This window comes from Pyrus communis, chromosome 2 (genome assembly GCF_041283825.1).
Source record: "Pyrus communis isolate YQ-2024b chromosome 2, ASM4128382v1, whole genome shotgun sequence".
Lineage (NCBI taxonomy): Eukaryota > Viridiplantae > Streptophyta > Magnoliopsida > Rosales > Rosaceae > Pyrus > Pyrus communis.
The window spans coordinates 6,004,263-6,028,984 of NC_142566.1; the positions used below are offsets into that span (position 1 = coordinate 6,004,263).

At 37.7% G+C, this 24,722-nt stretch overlaps 3 protein-coding genes across 3 annotated transcripts; 1 reads left to right on the forward strand and 2 right to left on the reverse strand.

Annotated features, from left to right (window-relative positions):
• Positions 1–4,739: 4,739 nt before the first annotated feature.
• On the forward strand, positions 4,740–6,883 carry LOC137746551 (transcription factor bHLH91-like). The gene is made up of 3 exons (XM_068486567.2): positions 4,740–5,876; positions 6,023–6,442; positions 6,634–6,883. The coding sequence occupies exons 1-3, from the start codon at positions 5,007–5,009 to the stop codon at positions 6,733–6,735; spliced, it is 1,392 nt and encodes a 463-aa protein (XP_068342668.2). The 5' UTR covers positions 4,740–5,006; the 3' UTR covers positions 6,736–6,883.
• Positions 6,884–9,466: 2,583 nt separating this feature from the next.
• LOC137747974 (uncharacterized) lies at positions 9,467–11,062 on the reverse strand. Its single transcript, XM_088678057.1, has 2 exons — positions 10,678–11,062; positions 9,467–10,560 (listed from the first exon to the last, which is right to left on the reverse strand). The coding sequence occupies exons 1-2, from the start codon at positions 11,060–11,062 to the stop codon at positions 9,467–9,469; spliced, it is 1,479 nt and encodes a 492-aa protein (XP_088534183.1).
• Positions 11,063–19,525: 8,463 nt separating this feature from the next.
• On the reverse strand, positions 19,526–21,100 carry LOC137747973 (uncharacterized). The gene has a single exon (XM_068488094.2). It carries the CDS (start codon positions 21,098–21,100, stop codon positions 19,526–19,528), a length of 1,575 nt encoding a protein of 524 aa, XP_068344195.2.
• Positions 21,101–24,722: the final 3,622 nt, after the last annotated feature.

Here is a 24,722-nt window from a genome sequence, read left to right on the forward strand (position 1 = left end):
CATAATAATGAAACTGAAAGATGGACAAGATTGTGCAAATTACAAAATATTAAGGTTGAGCATGGCTAGTCGGCTACCTTATGAGAGCTAATTAAGGTCCTTGAGTTTTGTTTAGGATAATGCTAGGAAAACTAAATTTCTAATCTGAATTTTGTAACTGTTAATGATTGGATTATTATTTTAGTGTTGATTAACGGCTTATTTTCTATTGGTAACACGTCATTTAGTTTGCAAATTTAATTTAAAAATTTAATCTCTCTATCATTATCCTTTTGTTTAGGACGTACACGCATGTCCTAATTGAGGAAAGGAAGTATATAAAACGACACAACTAACTTGCCTCCTACAAAGAGTACAGTTTGGTGCCTGTAAAATTGGCTGTGGACATTAAATTATTAACTTATCTCAATTTGCCTCCTACAAAGAGTACCACAAGCTTTGGAAACTATAATTATTATAACATATGGCAGTTTTATTACTAGTACGACTACATTAGCCAAAGAGTGATCAGTGAAGAGTGATGGGTTAAAAGTTTTAATTCCAAATTCTGCACTAAGCTAAAACATACTCCAGCCCAAGTGTGATATTTGAGTATGCAGACTATTGGCTTGACACATGGATATAACTTGCTCTGATAAGTTTCAAGATCATTTCAACAATTAGATATAACATTTTGCTTGTTGGCTTGGAATTCACTCTCTCAAGAGTAAACATGCAAACTGAAAAGCACATTTGGATTGAGTGATTCAAATTTAGGAATTCAGGTAACATAATGAGATAAATTGTTTGTTTAGACTGTCAATCTTTGCTACGATTTGGAGAAGAAAGAAATGAATGAAATAAATGGATTTGAAATGATTCTTTGCATATAGTAATTTCAAACAAATTCATTTAAAAGGCACTCCATATGGCTAATTCTAGCAAATATATCTTGCTAGTTCTTTCAAACACATGGGTAGAACAATCATTTTGATGGGTAGAATTGAATTTTATTTATTATAAAAAGGCAATATCTTTGTTTTTAAAGAACATCCATGGTGACGTTAAAACTTTTATTACCAATTTCCTTAGTTCAACGAGAAGAGTACCGCCTTCACATCACATTATTGAAATTAAAATTTAGAAGAAAAATTGACAGCAAATAGAGTATTCAAAATTTTTAAAAATCAAAAGAGATTTGAAAACTTCTTGTCATTTTTTCAAATTATTAAAAGGCGTGAACAGTTTAACCAGCATGGATAAGGTCATAGACTCATACGTAATGTACTGGCTCTGAAAGGGGAGACTGAGTCATTCCCTGCCCTTTAACGTTTACCTTGTACTATTCTTAGCCAAACATACCCTCCAACTTTCACAGGTTTTGCATGTGCTATTCTGGTAATTCTGCTATACTTGTCATCGTTCTTTTTACTTCCCTTTTTTTTTTTTTTTCTTTTTTTTTTCTTTTTTTTTTTCCTCCTCTTTTTATAAGGGTCAAATGTTAGGAGTAGGATTATATTTCCTCTTTTTTCTCCTTCTCTTAAGGCACATTAACATCATATGTTAATTTTATATAAAACGACAAAGACAAAATAAAAAATGCGAGAGAATAAGATATAATTTTAATCCCAAATGTTATACTAGTCTGCAAAGGCTAAAGCCCCTGTGTATGTACGGAGCAGAAGATTAAAAGTAATACTCAATTGCTTTTTTTTTTTTTTTTTTTTTTTTTTTCCAAATAAGATAATTCTAGAAGCGCAATTGATTGAAAAAGTTTTCTGTTAAAAAATGTTAAATACACTTTACACTCTAAGATTTTAACATCATTTATGTTGGAATCAAATTTGCACATACCCGTCAATGGAGGTCAAATTCATTACGATTGTCCATCATTTCCGACGAGGAGAGAATGGGGTTGATGGGTGGGGGTGTGTGGTTGAATCCAAATTGGATTGCCTACTTATCTCTAGGAAGGAGAATTAAACCACAGGTGTAGTTCTAAGAAACAATGGTGTGATGTGCAAAACATCATGAACCATTCTTGACGAATAGTCTATGGTAGGGCATTTTAGGAGATGAGTTCTTCATGGACATGTGTACACATCGATGGTGACGTGTATGTAGGATGATCCTATATCAGGCTTAAAGAGAATATAAGAGAGTTGTATCTTCTACTGTGATTGATTAGAGAATCCAGAATCAAGTCCCTTGATAAATACCCAGGCTAGAGTATTTATAGATCTTGAGAGTCTTTGTAGGGAAGTAATCTCCATTAAATCGGGAGATTATCTAGGAGATATCAATTCTCCTTTGATTATGATTTAATTGCCTAATTCTCATTATATTCTAATTTGACTTGAGTTAGGGTTTCCTTACTTGAGAGACAATTAATATCTTTAATAGGCCATAAGCCTAGCCTGCCGGACTAAGGATATCTAACTACTCTCTAGGGGCAATAAGCGTTCCAGCCATTCTTGCCACCCGAGGTGCCATCTGTCATGGCCCCAGAAAATCATGGCCCAAAATTTGTATAAATAAGTCACCAAGTTTTAGTTTTGGCATATTACACCACGTCCACCTCCCTATGTACTCTACAGACGACCACCTCTCCAGGTGCTTTATAGACAACCACCTTGCAGGTGCTCTACAAACGACCACCTCCCCAGGTACTTTACTCATAACCACATTCCCAAGTGCTCTACAGACGACAGCATTCCCAGGTGCTCTACAGACGACCACATTTTAGAGCGTTCTACGAATAGACACCATTGAATGAAGATCCATTGACCAAGACTGGATATTTGTTCGGAAGGTAGCATTGGTCTATATAAAGGAAAGAGGATTAAGAAGAAGGAGGTCTAATGGGATGGGGAAAACCTTATAAAGGAAAAGAGGATGAAGAAGAAGGAGGTCTAATGGAATGGGGAAAACTTACTATTCTTGGGTTTTCCACATGCCAAGTAAAAGCTTTGAGCCATTTGATGTAACATTTGTAACCTCACACAAATATATATACAGACTACAGTGGATGTAGTCCTGTCTATAGGTGATCCCTATATATCTTTGTGTTCATCCTACTATTAATCTTGATCATATCTTCTAAGTTAACTACGATTGATGATCGCTAACCCGCGACCATCTAAAGTTGACCTCTTAATTTTGAGTGTTGACAGTTGTGGCATACACTAAGCTGACATTTTAATATTTTATGCAGAAGTTAACTGCCAATTTCATAAAAGGTTAAAAGAGTAAAGTACTAAACATTGAAATTAGTAGTCAAAGAGTGCTTAAAATGTGAGTCAAGTCTATGGCACACCAACACTTAATGTCTAATTAGACGGTGATTGACAGAGAGGTTAAATATGTGTCTCCTAAAGATATAAAATGAGATGTAAATATAGTTTTTAATTCTCAAAATTGCATCTCACAATAGAAGATGGTGGTGTTTTCTTTCACTATGAAAGCTAAAGTTAAATAAGGGATCCATGAAAACGAAATAAAAATTCTTCCCAATGTTCTTGGTTAAATGCTAAACGGTTGGAATAGTAAGTTTGGGCTGACGGTTCGCATGGAAGAGAATAGAGGTGGGGTTCTTCACGCAATCGGTAATTACAATTTGTATAAAAAACACAGCTCCTACCTAAACTCTCTCCTTAAAGACTAACCACAATTTGCGTGAACCTTGCATAAACTTTGGTACATTATCTAAATTCTTCAATAATAAAATGGAAGTGAATCTCACACACAATTTTTTTAATTTCTTACAGACTTGTCTTTAATTCTAGTCATCGAGCTGATTAAATTAAACAAAAGCAACAAACATGATTGAACAGATGCTTATAAAAGGCTAAAAATGGTGTATGTTTATCATTTGTCTAACAATAATTGGGTTACACCTTATTATGTCTCTTTACCCGTCAAAACACTGATAAAATTTTCAAAGAATGTATAACTTAAGCCTTAAGTAGTTAAGAATTATTCACCTTTGCACCCAAAATTTTATGTTCGATCTCTTCCTCCCTCTCCGTCGTCACTTGTATAAATGAAAATACTAATCAAATCAAATATTAACGTTGTCATAATCTTTTTTTTTAGGTATCATAAAATGAAGAAAGAGAAAAGGATGCAAAGAAACAAAGGGAAATTAAAAAGGAAGAAAGAAACCTTTTTCAAGTGGCATAAAGTTTCTTGAGGCCAAAACAGAGGGAGACAATGGTTTGCTTGGGTCTCACGGCTCTAACTTTTGTCTTAAACGTGTAAAAAAGCGAATGTGATCATTTATAATTATTCAAAATTTTTTTAACAATAACAGGCAAATAACGAAGAAGCCATGAAGTCTATAAAAATTCTGATCTCTTGCGGGAAAAAATGACAATCTAATGTTTTTCTACTTCACTAGAAAGTTACGAAATTTTCATTCGTTTTGTATGAAATTTATTTTTTTGATAAAAGTTAATCAGGAAAATCCTTGCAAACCCAATTTTATTTCTCTCGTTAATTACAAGATTTAAATATAAATACATAACAATGAACGGAAAAATAAGCAATTCGGGAGAATGAGGAATTGGTAGTTTGCCCTTTCTATTGCACTCGATTTTCAATTTCTTATTCTTATAATAACTAGTATTTCTTTTTATTTATAAATAAAAAATTTATGTTCGAAGTTTGTAGATCACAAGTTTGATATCAATTTATATTCATTCTATTTAATATAAATATATAGCTTTATTAAAACAAGTTTGTGGTGTAAAAAAAGAAGGAAAAAAAAGTTAGAGTGAAAGTGCAAAATGGGCAGGCAGAATCAAGAATTTCAGAGTAAGGAGATTGTGAATGGGCCCCACCGATGAGAATCTCAGTAACAAACTCCCAGCTCTGCTGCTGCTCTGGCAGATTGGAAAATCTCAGAGAGAGAGAGAGAGAGAGAGCAAATTAAAGATACAATTCTCTCTCACCTCCACAGATATCTTATTTTCAGTTTCAGTCCATAATAGGCTGAAGGCAAAGAGAAGCAGAGTTTTGGTCCAAAAATGTATCAAGACACAGTAAGCTGCAACTTTGACCCAAACCTTCTTCCCCCACCACCGCCGCCGCCGCCGCCACAACAACCGCAAGGTCTGATGGAAGAGCTTTCTTTTCATCACCATCACCAAAATCATCATTCCTCCATGGAGATGGAGCTCCAGAACGAACTTGGGTTCAATGTCGATAACCCATACAACACCACCACTGACCATGACACCAACATCAACAATTCCCATTTGGTGTCCTTTGATCACCCAACAAATTGGGACAACGACATTCACGGAGTCCATGATCAGATGCAGCAACAATTCCCAGATGGTACTACTTCTCCTACTTCTACTCCATACCCACAACCGCCTGACCTTCTCAACCTTTTCACCTTACCCAGATGCTCCCCCTCCTCTCTTCTTCAAAACTCATCCATCACCTTCACAAACACGCTCCCAAAAACCTCGCCCTCTTTTGGGTTCCTCGGTGACCTGCCCACCGCGGTTGACACCCCACTGGGGACGGCTTCTTCCGTTCTCTATGACCCACTTTTGCATTTGAACCTGCCTCCACAGCCACCAATGTTCAGGGAACTGCTTCAGTCTTTGCCACATGGGTACACGTTGCCTGGCTCCGGAAATGGGTCTTTGTTCAGTAGCGGTGGCGATGAGAGGGAAGGGAGCGGAGGAGGGATTTACCCAGATCATGGCACTATTAATGGGTCTATATTTGAGAATGGAGTGATGGAGTTCTCCAGAGAAATGGGTTCTATTGGAAGGGGAAGAAATCTCAAAGGGTCCAAACACCTTGCCATTGATCGCGGTCGGAGACAGCAGTTGAATGACAAGTTCTTTACCTTGAGGAGTTTGATTCCCAACCCCACCAAGGTTTAATCATAAAATTCACAATTCCAAATCCCCTTCCAATTTTGATTTTAATGTGCCAGTTTTGTTTTTAATTTTCCAATTTTTGCCTCTGCTTTTTTGGCTTGGTTAATTTAATCTTGCCTAACATTTGTTGCTTGGGATACAAGAATGATAGAGCATCAATTGTGGGAGATGCGATTGGTTACATAAACGAGCTTCTGAGGACAGTGGACGAGCTCAAATTGTTGGTGGAGAAGAAAAGGCGTGGGAGAGAGAGGAGCAAGAGGCACAAGACTGAACAAGATGGTGGTTCCGGAGATGATGAGAACTGTAATGTGAAGTTTGAGCCTCGTGACCAGTCCTACAACAACGGCTCTCTGAGGAGCTCGTGGCTGCAAAGGAAATCCAAAGACACCGAGGTCGATATCCGCATTATCCACGACGAGGTTACCATCAAACTGGTGCAGAGGAAGAAGATCAACCTGTTGCTGTCTGTGTCCAGGCTTCTTGATGAGCTGCAGCTTGATCTTCATCATGTTGCTGGTGGCCACATTGGCAATTCCTACAGCTTCTTATTCAATACCAAGGTTAGCTTTTTTCACTAGTCCGCCATTAGTCTCACTTTTTCCTCTTTTGACAAAACGATATTCTAAACTCATCTAATATACGAGAAGGAGAAATCAAATTTGTGTGCAATGAGGTGAACACACTTGACCAACTATGTCCTAATTCACTTAGTTTCGTTTTATTAATAGGGGGTTTGGTTTTAATTTTGCAGATGTATGAAGGGTCTTGTTTGTATGCAAGTGCTATTGCTGGCAAGTTCATTGAGGTTCTGGACAGACAATATTCAGCAGTTCCACCAACCAGCAGTTATTAGGAACGCATTTGATGGTCATTGAATTAATATTAAGTCTTCTAAATAGTATCATTTTCTTGTGTTGGTTTTACTATATGATTCTGAATACTTTAAATGCAATCCAATATATAAATAGTATCATTCCAATTGTTTGGAGATGATTTCTAAATTATATTAATTTCATATAAGCTATTTACTAGCTAGTTCAGTTGAATTACGATTAAAACTAATTTGATTACTAAATTGTCAATGTTTCAAACAGATTATTTTGGTTTAAAGTTGAATATAAACTTGATATTCAGGCCTTATTAGGGGTAGAGGATTGAATTGGAAAGAATAAATCATTATTAGTCTTTGAATAGATGTGAATGAATAATACATTACAAGGACGAATTCCTTACATGCTAACTAAAAAAGTTAAGGTTTTATCATAAAACTAATTACCAATATGAGGAGTAGTCAAATTACTTATAATATCACGCAATGTCCTTATTTTCTTTGATGTGAGATTGATACTCTCAAGACGCCCCCTTAAGTGTAGCAAATTTTCAAGCCTAACATGTGAACAACACAAATGGATTGATGTGGAGTACGTGTAGCCGTTAGGCTTCACACACGAGTCTACAACCTGCTATGATATGATGAAGAAAGTTGAGATTCCACCATAATTCCAATTGGCAATATAAAGAGTAGCTCAATTACTTATAAACATATGCAAGGTTCCTTTTTTCCTCAACGTGAGATTGATACACTCAACACAAACAATACATTACAAGCAACTAGTTTGATGATATAGCAAATGTTACAAGTATCAACTGTTTACATACTAATGTATTTACTTGTACATAGTTTTCAGTAGTTTCTTTTTTGGTCTAATTAATATGGCTCGTTTGGAAATATACTTTCAAATTGGTTGAAAGTACTTTTAGTTAAAGTGTTTTTTATTTCCAAAAGTACTTAGAATGCTTTCTGTAAGAATCACCAGTTATGTGCTAAACAAAAATTGCATGAAAAATATATTTTGTGTTATCAATGGAATCAAACTAGAAAAGCCTTCTAATCAAACATTTTAACAAAGTGTTTGATGTGCATTCAACTAAAATGACATTGTACAATTTAGACCGGTACACATTTGTATCTCCCCATCAGGACACAAAAGATGAAAAGGGATCCTCTCCGGATCCCTTCCACAAAATTCACCCAATCAATGAATCCGGACTCTTGAAATTTGATCAAATGGCTAAAAACAGGGGGCATCTTTAAAAGTTATAATAACTTTAGTTGTTGGATCAAAGTTCAAGGGTTCAGATTCATTGATTGGGTGGATTTGGTGGAAGGGATCTGGAGAGGATCCATTTCCACAAAAGATGAAAATGGAAGTATCATGTATCATTGCATCAATTAAAAAAAGAGTAAATTGTAGCAATGATCCCTCAATTTTAACGCAATTAGAGCAATGATCTCTTAACTAAAATTCCATTACCATTGGTCCCTCAACTCATCAAAACGTGCAGTTATGATCGTTTTTGTCAACTCCGTTAGAACTTCTGTCAAAATGGTCCCTGCACAACATTGACGACCTCGTTGATGCTGCTGACTACTCTCTCTCCCTCTTGAGGAAGGGGGAATTACCCAAGTACATTCAATGAGTAAGTTTCTGTTTCTTGTGGATTTTCACCCGAATTGGAGCTTGACCCACTTGGGATTTGGTGTCCAATTGTTGAATTCAATTGAGTTTTTGGGGAATGGTTATCATTCGATGCATTTAATTAATAGAAGAAATTGATTGCTTTCTGCATTTTGTTGGAAGTTTTTATGCGCTTTCAGTGATTGATTTACTTATGTGATCTCAGTTAGTTTTAGTATTGCAATTGTCCACGTTAAATGATATTTGGTTATTTGGAAAGTCGGTATTTCGGGTTTTAGTTTTGAAGTCGATTAATTAGTGAAATGTATAATCTTTTGTGGTGGGTTAAGGCAGGAGAAAAGAGTGAGGTTTTAGAGATTAGTATATAAAATTCATTGATTACTTCTTAAACTGGGATAAAAATCTTTGTCCGTGCTGCAGACTGCAGAATGTGTAGTTGGTATCTGATGCCGGTATCAGTATACATAGTTAGGGGTGTATAGATTTGGTATTTGGCTAACATATCCCAAAAGCATCAAATTCTTCCCTGCATATGATTTATGGAAGTTGTCATCTTCCAAGTTCTATTGTCAATGTTTGGTTTTGCATGTCTAGTTCTGGTTTTGTGTTTTTCTTTTGTGGTTTTATCTGAATACCGTTAGCACTTGGACTAGGAAGACTTGGAAAAAGACTTTAGGAAAAGACTTGAACTACTTGGATCTAACGGAAGACATGGTGCAAAACCGAGCATAGTGACGTTCTAAGATTCATATAGCTGACCCCACTTAGTAGGATAAGGCTTTGTTGTTGTTGTTCTATCAAATGCTTATGTTGTCACAAATTGTGAACAGCTCGACGGTCCACATCATTGTTTGAACTCTATGGTGATCTCTAGCTATCAAACTCTACATTAATAATATAATTTGATGTACTAATCATACTTGGAAAGCAGTACCTTTATAGTGATTTCGTACACCTCTAGCTATAAATAGTGGGAGGATCGACCTATGTGAGTTTGTTACATATAGTTAAGTTGCAAGTTAACGAGTCTTATAATTGATTAACAAATGTGGTATAGCTGGAATTTTTACAGTATTAAATCATTAGAGAAAATGACATAAACCGTCACATCCTTTCTTGCTTGATGTCATACTTGAAGTTGAAGGCGTTGATGCTACTGTAAAAACCATCGTCCAAGTCATCAGTAACATGCACTTGATCGTTGTTACCAGTGTCGCGACGGGAGTAGGAGAAGGGAACATCACATGAAGCCTTGGCGGCCAGCAGCCTCACCTTCACCACACTCATTGCCGGCACACCAACCATGCAAACAGTCTCCACTTGAGTTTCGGATGTCTCAGTTTCTCCCCACCGGACCTCTCCTTTAAACTCACCCCCTGAAATTTCAAACTTCATCGCTCCGTTGTCACCTCCCGTGATTTGTGGAACGCCATCGGCTTCAACGTTGGTTTTGGGCTTAATCGAGTAAACTCTACTGATATCATTCCAACTGCAAACATTCGACTTCTTGTAGAGCAACTTGAGTATTACGTTTGTGGTTTCTTGGGTGAAGTTGACGGCTTCTCCGGCGGCAATTACCGTGTCATTTTGGTAATTGTAGATCCGGGCATGGGTGAGGCGGTAACTGACATTGTAGATGGTCCTTGACTTAACAGGTTCTTCAACGTGGAGGTGTGAATAAACGGAGAGATTAGAGACGTTGGCGCACATACCAGTAATATCAGTAATCCCGCTTGTGTGTCTCTTGCAGTACTTGTTGTTCCCTACGTTCATGAGAGCTATGGCTTTGTCATAAAGCTTGAACGCCCGATACAATGTGTCTTTGTAGTTTTTGACTCGGGTGGTCGGGTTAAACGCGTCCGGCCAAATCCACTCGTCTTTGGCGAGTCTCCAGTATCTTCCGAAGAAACTGTTTTTTATTTGTAAGGTTCCGTCGGGGTTTCTGAAGATCTCATTCGCCGCAACCGGATCACATGCGTCATGACCATCAAATTGGAGATACGGCCCATCTTCTTCGTCGCCTCTGTTGTGCATATCGTTGTCGTCGACCATATTGGCTGTGAGGTAGTTACCATCGTCTCCCTTGAACACCACATGTTTCGGCAATATCACCAGTGATTCCCAATTGACGACAGTGCACACATCGTGCGACTCTGCATTGTTAGGATCGTCTGCTGCGGTTGAACCTCCATAAAGTACTAAGGCATCGGAGCTGCTGTGTAACGCAGCGTAACATCCGAGATGGACATGCCGAAATTGGACCACCTGACTATCAATATCATCACCATTACTATTATTTTTATTTTTATTATTACTGTTATTATTATTATCATTACTATTATCATCGTCCTTGTCCACCGGATCTACGTAGACCGGCTCGAACAAGGTACATAAGGGCTTTGATTTGTCTTCCTCGGGTTCGTCAGCCCCTGCAACAATCAAAACCTCGTTATCGAACCTATGCGTTCCCGCCACGCTAACCCAATATTTATTGTTGTAACAACATCTAATGTGGACTAGTCCCTTATTCCCTCCATTCTTTGCCGTCTCCACTTCGTACTTTGCGTAATGGCTGCCGGCCTCCTCTTCGGAGAATTTGAGAAATCCGGCTGGTGCGTTCTCCTCTCCATCATCTTTTATGTAGCGCAAGAATTTTCTGTTGTGGTTTGATTTCACGACCACAAACCTTGGCAATGTCATTCGATCTGATTTATCTCCCTCTCAGTGTATATCTCAATAGATGTCTAGTTCGCAACATGCTTGTGATATATATAGGTTTTTTTCACTAAAATTAGTCACCATGAATATTGCACTCATTCCACACCGTGAATTTCAAGAGCTTATTGCTTCATGCATGCATGGCATGTTACGTAGTGGTGTCCCATATTGATCGACGCTTGTATTGGGCTTTCTTGTATATATAGAGAAAATTTTGCACGAATGGTAAGGCTTCTTCCAGGTGGCTGTCTCAAAGCCAAGCCTGAGATTTTTTGAAATTTTTATGTTGTTAAAATTATAGGCAAAGTCTGCTTCCAGTTGTTTGTTTCATTAAGAACTTCATGCTCGTCCTCCCATGACAAAGTAGTGGCTGGAGGGTTTGGAGGAGTGTTGGAATTGGGAGGTAGTTTAGACTAGCAGGCTAGGCTATAGGTACAACTATTTTTAGACATGAATTTAGACTTCCAAAGTAAGATCAGCTGGAGGTGTGGAAACGGGTTGAATTATTTCAATTTACAAAAGACTGAAAAAAACTTTTTATTCTATTTGGATATTTTTTGTTGCAAAGTATAAAGGAATGTATTTTTTGTTTTATTTAATTAGGTATTTGATTTTTTTTTTTTTTTTTTTAACAAACGATAGCGTTAGAGAGTAAAAGGTTAAATGTTTGAGAGAGGGGGATCGAACCCGCACAAAAGGTTCATAAGCATTATTGCTTCCGCTATTGTGGTAAAGCACCATCTGCAATTAAGAATTTGATTTGATCTGGATATAGGTCTCCTTGTCTTGTGGACAAAGGTTTGATTTGATTTATTTCCTGTTATTGCTACTTTGTAATCTTATAAAAACGTCCTTATGAAGAAAAATAAAGTATTCAAGTTTGTGAGATTATTTAAGAATTCTAACTTTATCCTACTTTCTTTATTTTCAACTTTTAAACTGTCACTTAGTACTACGGTTTAGTGGTATTCATTTTCACATGTGAGTGTGAGACTTAGCTTACTCCTCTACTCCTTAGTGTAGATATCATTTATTAAAGAAAAATAGAAAACATTTTAAATCTAACTTAATTCTTTAAGTAAAATTCAAGTTCGTGGCATCAGCAAGTTAATTGTTTATACAATTGAGTTAATGAAATAGAAGAAAATGAGAAACGAAGAATGATCACAAGATGTAAGTGAGTCATAATAAAGTATGACTTTGTGCAAAGTAAAAGTGGCACAACTAAAAATTAGAAAATGATAAACACATGCCCTTTTTAAATTTTCACACACTTATATTTATTTTGGCGGTTGTTGTTTCTATTTGATTTTTCAATCTGACGACAAAAGTTGATTTATTGTCACATCACAGCCCGGGCCCCCATCACATCCCAAGCTCGACTCCACCGTAGCACGATGTTGTCCGTTTTAAGCCCTGACCACACCCTCACGGTTTTGTTTTTGGGAACTTACCCGTGAACTTCACGGTGGATCACCAATCATGGGAATGCTCTAACCCCTTTCTAGCTTAACTTTAGAGTTCCTACAGAACCTGAAGCCAGTGAGCTCCCAAAAGGCCTTGTGCTAGGTAGAGATGAGAATATACATATAAGGCATAGAAGATGCACTCCCCTGGGTGATGTGGGATGTTACAATCCACCCCTCCTTAGAGCACTTCCACCGGGGGTGGGATAGGCAGGCACACAGCCAAAAAAATGGCTCGGCACCTAGGGAAGTTTCTCCAACCCACGGGATTGCATGGCACCCAGCCCAAGCTGGCCTCTAGGCCAACCCAAAATTGATAGACCTTGGGACCGGCCTACATGACGTTAGGTTGAAGTTATGATACGAAATCGATGATGACGAACTCCATCTCCGATGAGGAAGATGGCTGGACAATGCTACCTTCGAGGACGAGGCCGCCGACCCTGAATTTGCTATTGAGGATGAGCTGGTCTTGGAAGTTGTTGAGGACGATGACATACAAATCCGGTGATGCAGCTGAAGGTTAGGGCGTAGGTCCAAAGGCGGCAAGTTTGGAGCTGGCGAGCCCGGGCGCCGATGTCGACCGGTTTGGGGTGGGTCGGACTGCGAAAGGTAGTGGAGAGGAAGTGGAGAGTGAAGGAGAGGTGGGGATTTGATAGAGGGTGGAGATGGGGAGTGGGTTAACGTGCTCTAGTCTAAAGAGCATTTTTGGGGAGAAACTCAAAAATTAAAAATCAAATTATTAATTTTTATTATTTTATAATAAAAATTAATAATATTTTAATAAAATTGACTAGGCTATTTAGTTTTAGGGATGGATATGCATTGGCCTATTACTGTTCATTTGGGTCTATCACTGTTCACTGAGTGGATTAAATGGGCTAGGTGTTGGCGCAAAGTTTTTAGGGGTGTAATTGCTCTTAGGGGCCCGACATCCTCGTCGACACACTTCCGGCCATGGATTAGCTCTGATACCAAATTGTCACATCCCGGACCAGGCCCCCACCACATCTCAGACTCGACTCCACTGTAGCACGATATTGACCGCTTTGGGTCCCGACCACGCCTTCTTAGTTTTGTTTCTGGGAACTCAGACAAGAACTTCCCAGTGGGTCACCCATCATGGGAATGCTCTGGCCTTTTTCTCGCTTAACTTTGGAGTTCCTACGGAACCCGAAGCCAATGAGCTTCCGAAAGACCTCGTGCTAGGTAGAGATGAGAATATACGTATAAGGCATAGAGGATCTACTCCCCTGGAGATGTGCGATGTGCGATGTTACATTTATAGCCAAAAGTTGATAAAGACATCTCTTTTTTATTTTTTATTTATTTTTATTTTTATTTTTTATTTTAATATTGATTTGTAGCTGCAAAAGTTTTGTTTTCGTATGTATCGATGTTTTCTAATTTTATTTTGTACCAAAATTTATAAAAATTATTCGTACAGTTAAATATTTGAGTACTTTGTTTTCCGCACATATTTCTACCCATAATAGAGTGTGTAAGTTCGAATGGAATTTGATCAAACATTTTTTTTACCATTTTATTAGAGGTATGTTTAATTACCTATAATATTGGTATATTTAAATATCTGGTACATTTTGTTTCTTGATACATTTAGAATATAAACGTACCATAAGTTTTAAAAATATTTTTTTTATATAACTATACATAAAAGTTTAACAGATTAATGAAGTTTTCTTATGAAAGTACTAATGACTTTTTTTAATGGAGGAAGTGACTATATACATATACATAGGACGGATTAGTGACACTATATTTATTACACAAGATTTGACACAAACTTTAAACCATTAGAATAACTCACTTTTAATGGTTGGGATGTAATTTGACATGTCAATTGATTATTAATTTTATCAAACAATACATATTGGAAATAAAAATTTGAACTTTCCAATTATAATTTCTCTCTTGCCTATATCATTAATTATATATTAAATATGTTTGATTCTCTCTTTTTTCCCTTTAATACGATCTGCTAGATCTCTTTCTTGTTTGTTTACAATTTTCTCTTTGTTTTTTGTCTCCTTGTCATCTCCGAATTTCTTGCAGTCCCATGTCCTTTGAAATTCTTTAAGAACTCGTTACTATTTGATTGTACAAGTCCACCTAATTTTGTTGTGCTTAATCACCATATGTGGTTGTTTTTAGAGTTGCAGCCTAGTAATCATTTTCAGTTTTTAGAAATAAACCCACCACTTTACATGGTGGTAGCGATGGTAAGAATTGTTCTTCTTTTCTCATAGTATTGTTCAAACATACATGATATCCATTTTTTTTGTCAAAATGATAGATTTTCATTTCATTAAGTCGAATAGAGAGACTTACATCTTCCACAAGAATATTAAACAAAAAACAATCACGTAATGAAAAACCCCATCGCAATTCACACCCCCACCACCACCACCCCCACCCCCCCAGGTTGCCACCGCACCCCCACCACCAACCCCCCCCCCCCCCCCCCCCCCCCCCCCCCCCCACCGGTTGCCACCGCAGCTACTTCACCGAGGAGGCACACGCGAAGGAAATTGACTCGAAGAACCATCTTCCTAATATAAAAAAGGATACTCCCAATCTCCGTGTCAGGTTCCCTGCCATGTTTGAGGGTTTGTATAAGAATAGATGAGTCCGACTCGATGATTAAGTATAGGGGTTTGCTATCCGCACACATTTTTTTACTTCTCACACATCCTTTGTTTAACTTATCCTTTAAACTTCTTCAATTCATCCGATCCGACCGATGATCGAAAATTAAAAAGATATGTGAAAAGTAAAACAAAGTGTCTGAATATCACATACCGTTTATGAGGATCGACAGAGAAGAGGAGAAAAAAAGGAAGGTAAGGAGACTATGTCAGAGTCATAACACAATTAACTATTGAAGAGGGAGAACTAAAGTCATAATTAAAAATTTTCAGATTATTGATTTATAATGTATATTTGTTTAAACACTTAAAGAAAATTAATTGTCATGATATCTCAACCATTCAAAGTCGGTTAATCTAATGATTTAAAATTTGTGTCAAATCTTATGTAAAAAATATGGTGTCACGGATCTGTCCCATATAATATATATATATATATATATATATATATATATATATATATTGTTAAATAAAAAAAAAGGTGAAACTTTCATAATACCAAAATTGCCCCTTTTCATTAGGATTTTGAAAAACAAAAGATTAAATATAGCACACATCAACTCATATGTCCATGTTCTATGGGGTGGAATAAAAATAAAATATGGGATAAAAATAAAATAGAAATTACCTTTCAGAGAGATGGTCAAGTGGTTGATAGTCCCAATCTTGAAAATCGGTATAGTTCGAAACAAAGAACTATTGAGGGTTCGAATCCCTCTCTCTCCATTATACTCGGTGAATAGATTTGTTGCTTTTCTTTATGTTATTGGTTTTGCCTGGCTCAGTAGCATATCATAAAACCAAATGGCTCCTCCCCTTACTGTGGGAAATTTTTAAGAATAGCCAATTTTAGAAGCATAAATTGAATTTTAGCCTAAGTTATTATAATTCTAATAAAAAATCCACATAAAAAGTCTTAATTACCCTTTGTCATACTAATCTTCACTATCTTCTCTCTTCCCCTCTCCTTTAGTTTGCAGCCAGCGCTGGTCCTAGGCCGGCATAGCCCTTTTCTCATTCTTTATAGAACCATTTTTTTTCCCCACTTTCTTTTCATTTTCTTCTCTATTTTCTTCCGGGGGCTTCACGGGTCAACGAATCCTGGGCTCCGTGGGCGCGTTTCATGGCTTCAACGGTGTGGCGGATTCTCAGGCTTCGTGAGCAGTAACGTGGATGCAGGTCGTGGTCGTGGTGCGGGTATGGCAGGGCAGCAATGCTGCGGTGGCGGTGCAGATCGGGCGCAAGCATCCTCTCAAACTAGTCTTTGTCTACTAGCGCGAAGAACAACGGAAATCAGGACGGCGATGGCACTGCGGAAGGGTCCTAAAAAGCGAAATGTGGACTTTAACATCACCAAGTGAAAGGACCACCAACAATCATAAAGATAAAGCACTTCTACTTTTCTTCACTCACTCATTCACAAATGGATCAGCTTTCGCCATCCTTCTCTTTTGGAGGTTACAGGGACAAAGACCAGGACGATCGATACGGTGGCGATAGAAAATTCGCGGCCAAGGGTCACCACTTGTCTGGAGGTTACGAGGACAAATACTAGGAAAATCAATACGGGCGGCGAGAGAAAATCCGCAACCGCAGATCACTATGAGAAGCTGGGACATGCGGCACCGAGGACGAGCGAGCTGATGTCGAGTACAAAGAATCAAAGATTGTGAATACCGAAAGATTTTTCAGTGTATTACATCTAGTATATCACGTGTCACTAAATAAATGATGGGATACATGTGCTAAAAACTTAATAATTTAAAAAATAAAATTTCTCATCATTCCTATTAAAACAAATTGTGTACCATTTGTATTCCCGTCACAATTAAAAATTTCTCGTGAATACAATATACAAGTCTAATTCAACCCTTGGTTTCTTTCTTATTTTATTTTAATAGTAAGAGTTATTTGCATGAATAAACCGTTGTGAGTTAACTGCAGAATGATCCCAGAAAAAAAATTGAAAAGGGCTGCTAGCGGGCTACGATCAGTATTTGCTGCCCGACTATCGTAACAATTCTAGCGACCCAAGCTTGTGACAAAGGAGAGGGGAAGAGAAGATTAGTATCACTAAAGGGCAAATAGGACTTTTTACATTGGTTTTTGGTTATAATTGTAAGAGATTAAAAAGTTTGGCTCAAATTCAATTCGTTGTTTTAAAATTGGTTATTTTTCAAACTTTCACCCTAGTGTAAAGAATATCCTCAGTTCAAAAAAAAAAAGCCATGTAAGGTGGTTGGTAAGTTCACTATTTTTCAAATTTTATTTAATAAAAATAAAAAAAATCTAAAATAAGTAAAATTAAAACAAAAAAGTAAAATAGTAAAAAAGAGACAATTGTCACGTGCGTAGATGTATGGTGATAAGATGTTTACCACTTGCAAAACTATGGATAAAAACATTTAAAAATACTTGTAATAGAACAAGGTAGTTGTAATATAAATACTCATGCAAGATCATTCTCCACATGGATAATTAAAACAATATTTAAAACCAATTCTTAATAATCATTTAAAATAAAAAATTAGGAAAAGATTGATTTTGTAATTTAAAATAATAAAAACGAATTTTATAAAAATAATTAAACAAATCGTCAAGAAAAAAAAAAAAAAGGAAATCAAATTGCAAAGCACACAGTTTTAATAAAATGATAAAAATGCACTAGGGTTTAGTCGTTGCGATTAACAATCCTATGTAGTTCTATCAATTACTTATGAATTACCACATACATGCTTTGAAGGTTAGATTTTCCCAATGCATATTCTCCTCATTATGTTCAAGTAAGAACGTATATTTAACATGCAATCTATATATTATGTTCAGATTAAATATAATATGCAAGATTCATTAAGCTCTGTGAAAGACTTTTAAAAAACCATGCAACCCTTAAGAGTATGTTTGGCTTATTATGGTTGATACCAACCTTAGAAAAATTTGTAGAGAATGGGACCAGTGTGCTCTCAGCCTCTTAATTTTCTTCGATGTTGATGGCTAAGTTCGAAGAACATTGAGAAAAAGGGCAACACAGTCATGCCCAAGAAAGACACTGCTCTAATAACATGTGGAAAAACTAAGGGGGAATTTGAGAGATTTTAATGGATTTATAAATCCATGGATTTTTATGGAGTTTAACTGATTGTAGAGATTCCATGTAAAATTTTGATTCAATTCCCTCGAAATCTCATGGGAAGAGGTGAGATTTGTGGATGCTTAAAATACACTACAAAATCTCTCTAATTCCTCAACTTTTTCAAATTCTTTAAATTCTAATTCTAATTGAATACACTTGAAAAATTATAAACTTCTTTAAAATTCTAATTGAATACATTCGGATTTCTAATAATTTTAATAAACTATATTAAAATCTTGATTGAATACACATTGAATTTCAGAGAATCACTTAAAATCCTGATTGAATACTCCTAGATTCATTAAAATAACTAAAATCCCTCAAAATCCCAAATTGAATACACCCCCTCTAGTTTTGACTTTCGAATGTATTTTCTTACTATGAATTTTGAGATTAAAGGACTTCAAGTAACAGCAAATCAAGGGAAGATTACACGCAATCGTCCATAAAATCAGCCTTAATGGAGGGTAATCAAACAGCATTCCTTAATTAAAGGAAGTATATATCAATAAGTCAACTAAAACCTAGGGTTTAGGAATAACCGAACCCTAAAAACCCTAAAAGCAAATTCCTGGGAACAACATGCAACCTAGGGCTGCGGAACTGATCGAACTGATTGCTGCAAGATGCTGCTGTGTTGGAAACATGGAAGATGCAGCAAGGGGAAGAGCTGGAAGATAAAAGGCAGAGCTGAAACCGTGCTGAAGTTTTTCGTTGTAGAAAAAGGTATGTAGGCTAAAAAATATATTTGTTATTGATACGTGAATGTGGAAAAATGGAAGAGAATGCTTTTTTTCTCATTATCTTTCTCTACAAGATTACAAGGATATATATACATGATACAAGTGTGTAGGTAGGACAAGGTAGCTGTCCTAGTATGTAGGTAGGACAAGGTAGGACGGCTGTAGAGGACAAGATAGCCGTCCTAGTGTGTAGGTAGGATAAGGTAGGACGGCTGTAGGACGGCTTGACGGCGGTAGGACGGCTAGTGTGTAGGTAGGACAGCTGTAGGACGGCTTGACGGCTGTAGGACGGCTTATTCTTCCAATAATAATATTATATACAATTACACAAGAACTCCAACCATATTCCTTATTTGTCTAACATTCGTTCAATAAAAATGAAATAAATGTATGATTAATAATGATATATGATCATGACCCGTACGTTCTGATAATCATCACAGCCTTTCTTCATTTATATCGTACTTGAAGTTGAAGGCATTGATGCAACTGTAAAAACCATCGTCCAAGTCATCAGTAGCATGCACTTGACCGTTGATACCAGTGTCCCGACGAGAGTAGGAGAAGGGAACATCACATGAAACCTTGGCGGCCAGCAGCCTCACCTTCACCACACTCATTGCCGGCACACCAACCATGCAAACAGTCTCCACTTGAGTTTCGGACGTCTCGGTTTCTCCCCACTGGACCTCTCCTTTAAATTCTCCCCCTGAAATCTCAAACTTCACCGCTCCGTTGTCACCTGCCGTGATTCGTGGAACGCCATCGGCTTCAACATTGGTTTTTGGTTTTATGGAATAGACTCTACTGATATCATTCCAACTGCAAATATTCGACTTCTTGTAGAACAACTTGAGTAGTACATTTGTGGTTTCTTGGGTGAAGTTCACGGCTTCTCCGGCTGCGATTTCCGTGTCATTTTGGTAATTGTAGATCCTGGCATGGGCGAGACGGTAATTGACATTGTAGATGGTCCTTGACTTAACAGGCTCTTCAACGTGGAGGTGTGAATAAATGGAGAGATTAGACACGTTGGCGCACATACCAGTAATCCCCCATGTGTATCTCTTGCAGTACTTCTTGTTCCCTACGTTCATGAGAGCTATGACTTTGTCAGAAAGCTTAAACGGCCGATACAACGTGTCTTTGTAGTTCTTGTCTCCGGCAGTTGGGTTAAACGCGTCCGCCCAGATCCACTCGTCTTTGGCGACTCTCCAATATCTTTCGAAGAAACTGTTTTTTATTTGTAAGGTTCCGTCAGGGTTTCTGAAGATCTCATGCGTCGCGGCCGGATCACATACGTCATGACCATCAAAATGGAGATACGGCCCATCTTCTTCTTCGTCTCCGTGGTCCATATGGTTGCGGTCAGCCATATGGGCTGTGACGTAGCTACCTTCGTCTCCCTTGAACACCACGTGTTTCGGCAATATCACCAGCGATTCCCAATTCACGACTGTGCACACATCTTGCGACTCTACGTTGTTAGGATCATCTGCTGCGGCGTTTGAGCCTTCATAAAGTACTAAGGCATCCGAGCTGTTGTGTAAGGTAGTATAACGTCCGAGGTGGACATGCCGAAATTGGACCACCTGACTATCATCTTCTAGATCACCATCATTATTGTTATCATTATTAGTATTATTATTGTTATCATCGTCCTTGTCTATCGGATCCACGTAGACGGTCTCGAAGAGGGTACATGAGGGTTTTGATTGGTCTTCCTCGGGTTCGTCTGCCCCTGCAACAATTAAAACCTGGTTGTCAAACATATGCGTTCCCGTCACGCTTACCCAGTATTTATTGTTGTAACAACATCTAATGTGGACTAGCCCTTTATTCCCTCTATTCTTTGCCATTTCCACTTCGTACTTTGCGTAATGGCTGCTGGCCTCCTCTTCGGAGAATTTGAGAAACCCGGCTGGCGCATTCTCCTCTCCATTACCTTTCATGCAGCGCAAGAATTTTCTGTTATGGTTTGATTTCACGACCACAAACCTTGGCAATGCCATTCGATTTGATTTCTCTCTCTTTCTATGTATATCTCAATCAATTGTCTAGTTAGCAACAAGCTTGTGCTATAACTAAAGAACTAAACTATATATATGTTTTTTCACTGAAACTAATCATCATGAATTTTGTACTTATCCCAGACCGTGAATTTTTCAAGAGATTACTGCTTCATTCGTGCGTGGCAAAGTATGTGGCAGTCATTAATTATTTAATTTCTCACATTACTTGAATAAAACTTGTAAAGAAGATGGGATATACACCTAGCATGAACTTATTTTGTAGTGGTGTCCCATATTGATCGACGCTTTTGTTGGGCTTTTCTTGTATATAAATAGAAAATTTTGCATGAATAGTAAGGCTATGTCTTCTGAAAAAAAAGGTGTGAGGAAAAAAAAAACCGAACTTTGAATAAGACTTAGTCAGCAAGGTACTATAGTTCTTCCAGGTGGCTGTCTCGAGGGTTGGGAAGAGGAAGTGAGGTGGGTATAGGGAGATTTATATATATATATATATTTTAACTTTTTAAAATTCCCAGAATGTCCGTATCACATTAGCAAGTTAACGATTTATATAGTTGAATTAACGAAATAGGACAAAATGAGAAACGAAGAATGAATATAGGATGTAAGTGAGCCATAGTATAGTGTATATAGGGTAAAGTATGATTTTGTGTAGAGTAAAAATGGAATAGCGAAAAATAAGAAAATGTAAACATGCGCCCTTTTTAGCCTCACACAAGTATGTTTGATATAATTGTTGTTTCTATTTGATTTATTTAATGCAATGATCAAAATTAAGAGGGGTGTGTCAAAGGTTATAAAGTGGTTGTGAAAACTATCTTTCTTTTATTAAATATTGATTTGTAACCGGCATAGTTTCAGTTTGGATCCTGAGTCTCTATATTTAGGTTTCATGCATTTACCTGCATTTTACTATATCTATACCATTCTCATCTAACAACTCAAGACATGACACATCAAATTTAATAGTTAATTCCAATTTAACACTGTTAAGTCTAAATAAAATAAAATAAAAATAAAAAATAAAAACAACCCTGACAACACCCATTACTCAATCCACCTCACCCTACAGGCGGCAACCCCTGCGCCCCTCCTCTCTCTCTCTCTCTTTCTTTCCATTTTTCTTCTTGTTTCTCTCTATTTCTCTCCTTCTCTAATTGTCCTTAATACCACCATAAGCGTGTTCAAAAACCTTTTCTTGCAAGATTTGACAGATGGGGTAGCAAAAATGTGCCATCATTAGTCTTGATGTATTTGTACCTACAAAACAAATAAACACTTTTGACCAACAGCAAACGCCACGCTCGACTACTGGGTAAGTGGTTTGGCCAATGGATCTCCGATACCTAAGTCAATTTCTTTGAAAAGAGAGAGTGTTAAGGGCTTATTGTGTAGCAAAAGGTTATGAGAAACTGGTGTAGATAGAGTATTCATAGGGAGGTGCCTGGCTACAGAGGTAGAGTTCTGCTCTACACGTGGCGGTTTCCTATTAGCCAAGGTTTGTTATCTGTAGGATGGGGAAAGAATAATTCACCTATCTATAATCCCTTTGACTTTTTCTTCTTATCATGAGTAGGGAAACTTGTTGATGTCGTAGTCTACTACTCAGGCTTCTACGGATATTGGACTGCGCCTGAGAATATTTGTGGGTCATGCCCATTTAATGAGGGCATTCTTGTCTTCTTTGGTAAAAAGTTCACGTGTCATCTTCATGATTTTTGAGACCATTTTTTGCTTTACAAATGCCCCCACACCTGTTCTGTTGTACATAGGAGGTGCAGGAGGTGTAGAGTCCAAGTTGAGTAGGTTTGCCAAAAATGGGTTCTTCGACCACATTGGATTATAAGCTCTAACTTGTAGTAAATGTCTTTGGGAAACGAAGTCCAACTGCCTATATATTTTATTTAATTCTACCTTAAGTAGAGGATTAAATAAAATAAGAGAGCAATTTTCTTCAAAACAAAAAGAGACAAAATTTTAGGATTTGTTCCCCCTCTCCAATTTTCTTTTTTGGTTGCCCTATGAAAATAGCTGTTTATTGTACCAAAAGGTAAGAAAATAGTTTCTTTCTTCTTGTTGTTGTCGCAGGGTAGCTCAGGACTAGTAGATTGAGTCCTTAGTGGGTGACATGGCAACAGGGGTTGCCTGATAGTAGACGTAGATGCGGCTTGTCAGGGTTGAGGAATAAATGGCATGGTTGGAAGTTGAGGTGCAGGGTGTCGTGGGCCGTGAGGCTGGAGGACTGTATGAAGTCGGGCTGCATTAGTTGTTGCAGTAGGCTAAGTCCCAAGTGGGTGACACAGCAACAGGGGTTACTTGATAGTAGACGTAGATGCGGGTTGGTCAGGGTCGAGGAATAGATGGCGTGGTTGGGAGTCGAGGTACAGGGTGCCGCGAGCCATGAGGCTGGATGACTGTATGAAGTTAGGCTGCACTAGTTGTTATAGTAGGCTAAGTCCCAAGTGGGTGATATGGTAACAAGGGTTACCTGATAGTAATTATAGATCCAGCTCGATCAGGGTCGAGGAATGGATGGCATGGCTAGGAGTCAAGGTGCAGGGTGGCGTAGGCCATAAGGCTGGATGATTGTGTGAAGTTGGGCTGCACTAATTTCTATAATTGTTACCTTCTAGGTCGGTGCAACGTTGAAGCCGCGGAGGTGAGACTCGGCGGTAAGGAACCGCAAGAAAGGCATATGGCCTTGTTGGTAGGTTGGCCTGCTTGCTAGACCTTTAGTTGAGAATAATTCAAGGACTCATTCTTCTACTTATAGGAGTTTTACTATTTTTAGAAATAGACTGAAGTCTTGGCTAAGAAGAATGCTCAGCGTAAGAGATCCCTGCTACTCCCAATGTTTATGTTTGAACATATAATGAATTGTCCATTTATAGCTAAGTCTAGATTGGTTTCTGAAATACTTGCCGCTATGAAAAGTGGGGAGAAAAGTTTGTCACTTGAAGAAGTGGATTGGGCTACCAAAGAAATGTTAAAGCTTGCTTCTTTTAGTGTTGCCACATTTGTGTTGTCTACCAAAAAGGAAGAAACTGCTCAAGTTTTGTTTCTCAACTGCTTAGATAGAGAAGTTGAAGATGAAGCTGCCAAGATTGGAGCCGCTGAAAATGAAGTGGTGATGGTGTGAGCTGCTGAAGACTAGGTAGCTGTTAGAGAGCCAGAGATCATCCAAGTTGCTAATAAGTAGTCTGATTTGTTTTACTTGTGTCAGATTTCAGGGGACTGAGTGAGTGCAAGTTTATCAATTTGCTAGAAATTTAACCAAATGCTTTCTTCTTTTCATGCCATATTTGTTATTCATTGACTTGAATGTTCTTCAAACTTTTCTAGCTTGAAGGCTCTGTGGCCTGTCGTATGGGTGAAAACCCAGGTACATAGGAAGTGTCGCTCGTCATGGTTTCATAATCTTTCAACTTCGTATCCTTTGTCCAGGGACTTACTCAAAGAACTTATTAAAAAGTTCAGTGACTACTACGTGTGAGAAATTTTACGTGACAGAAAATTCCAAAAGTAATTGCGAGAGCGTTCTTCGAGCATTAAATCAGGCTTTAATGAAAGCACCAATTTGTGGTAGCAAAAGTCTGCCGTC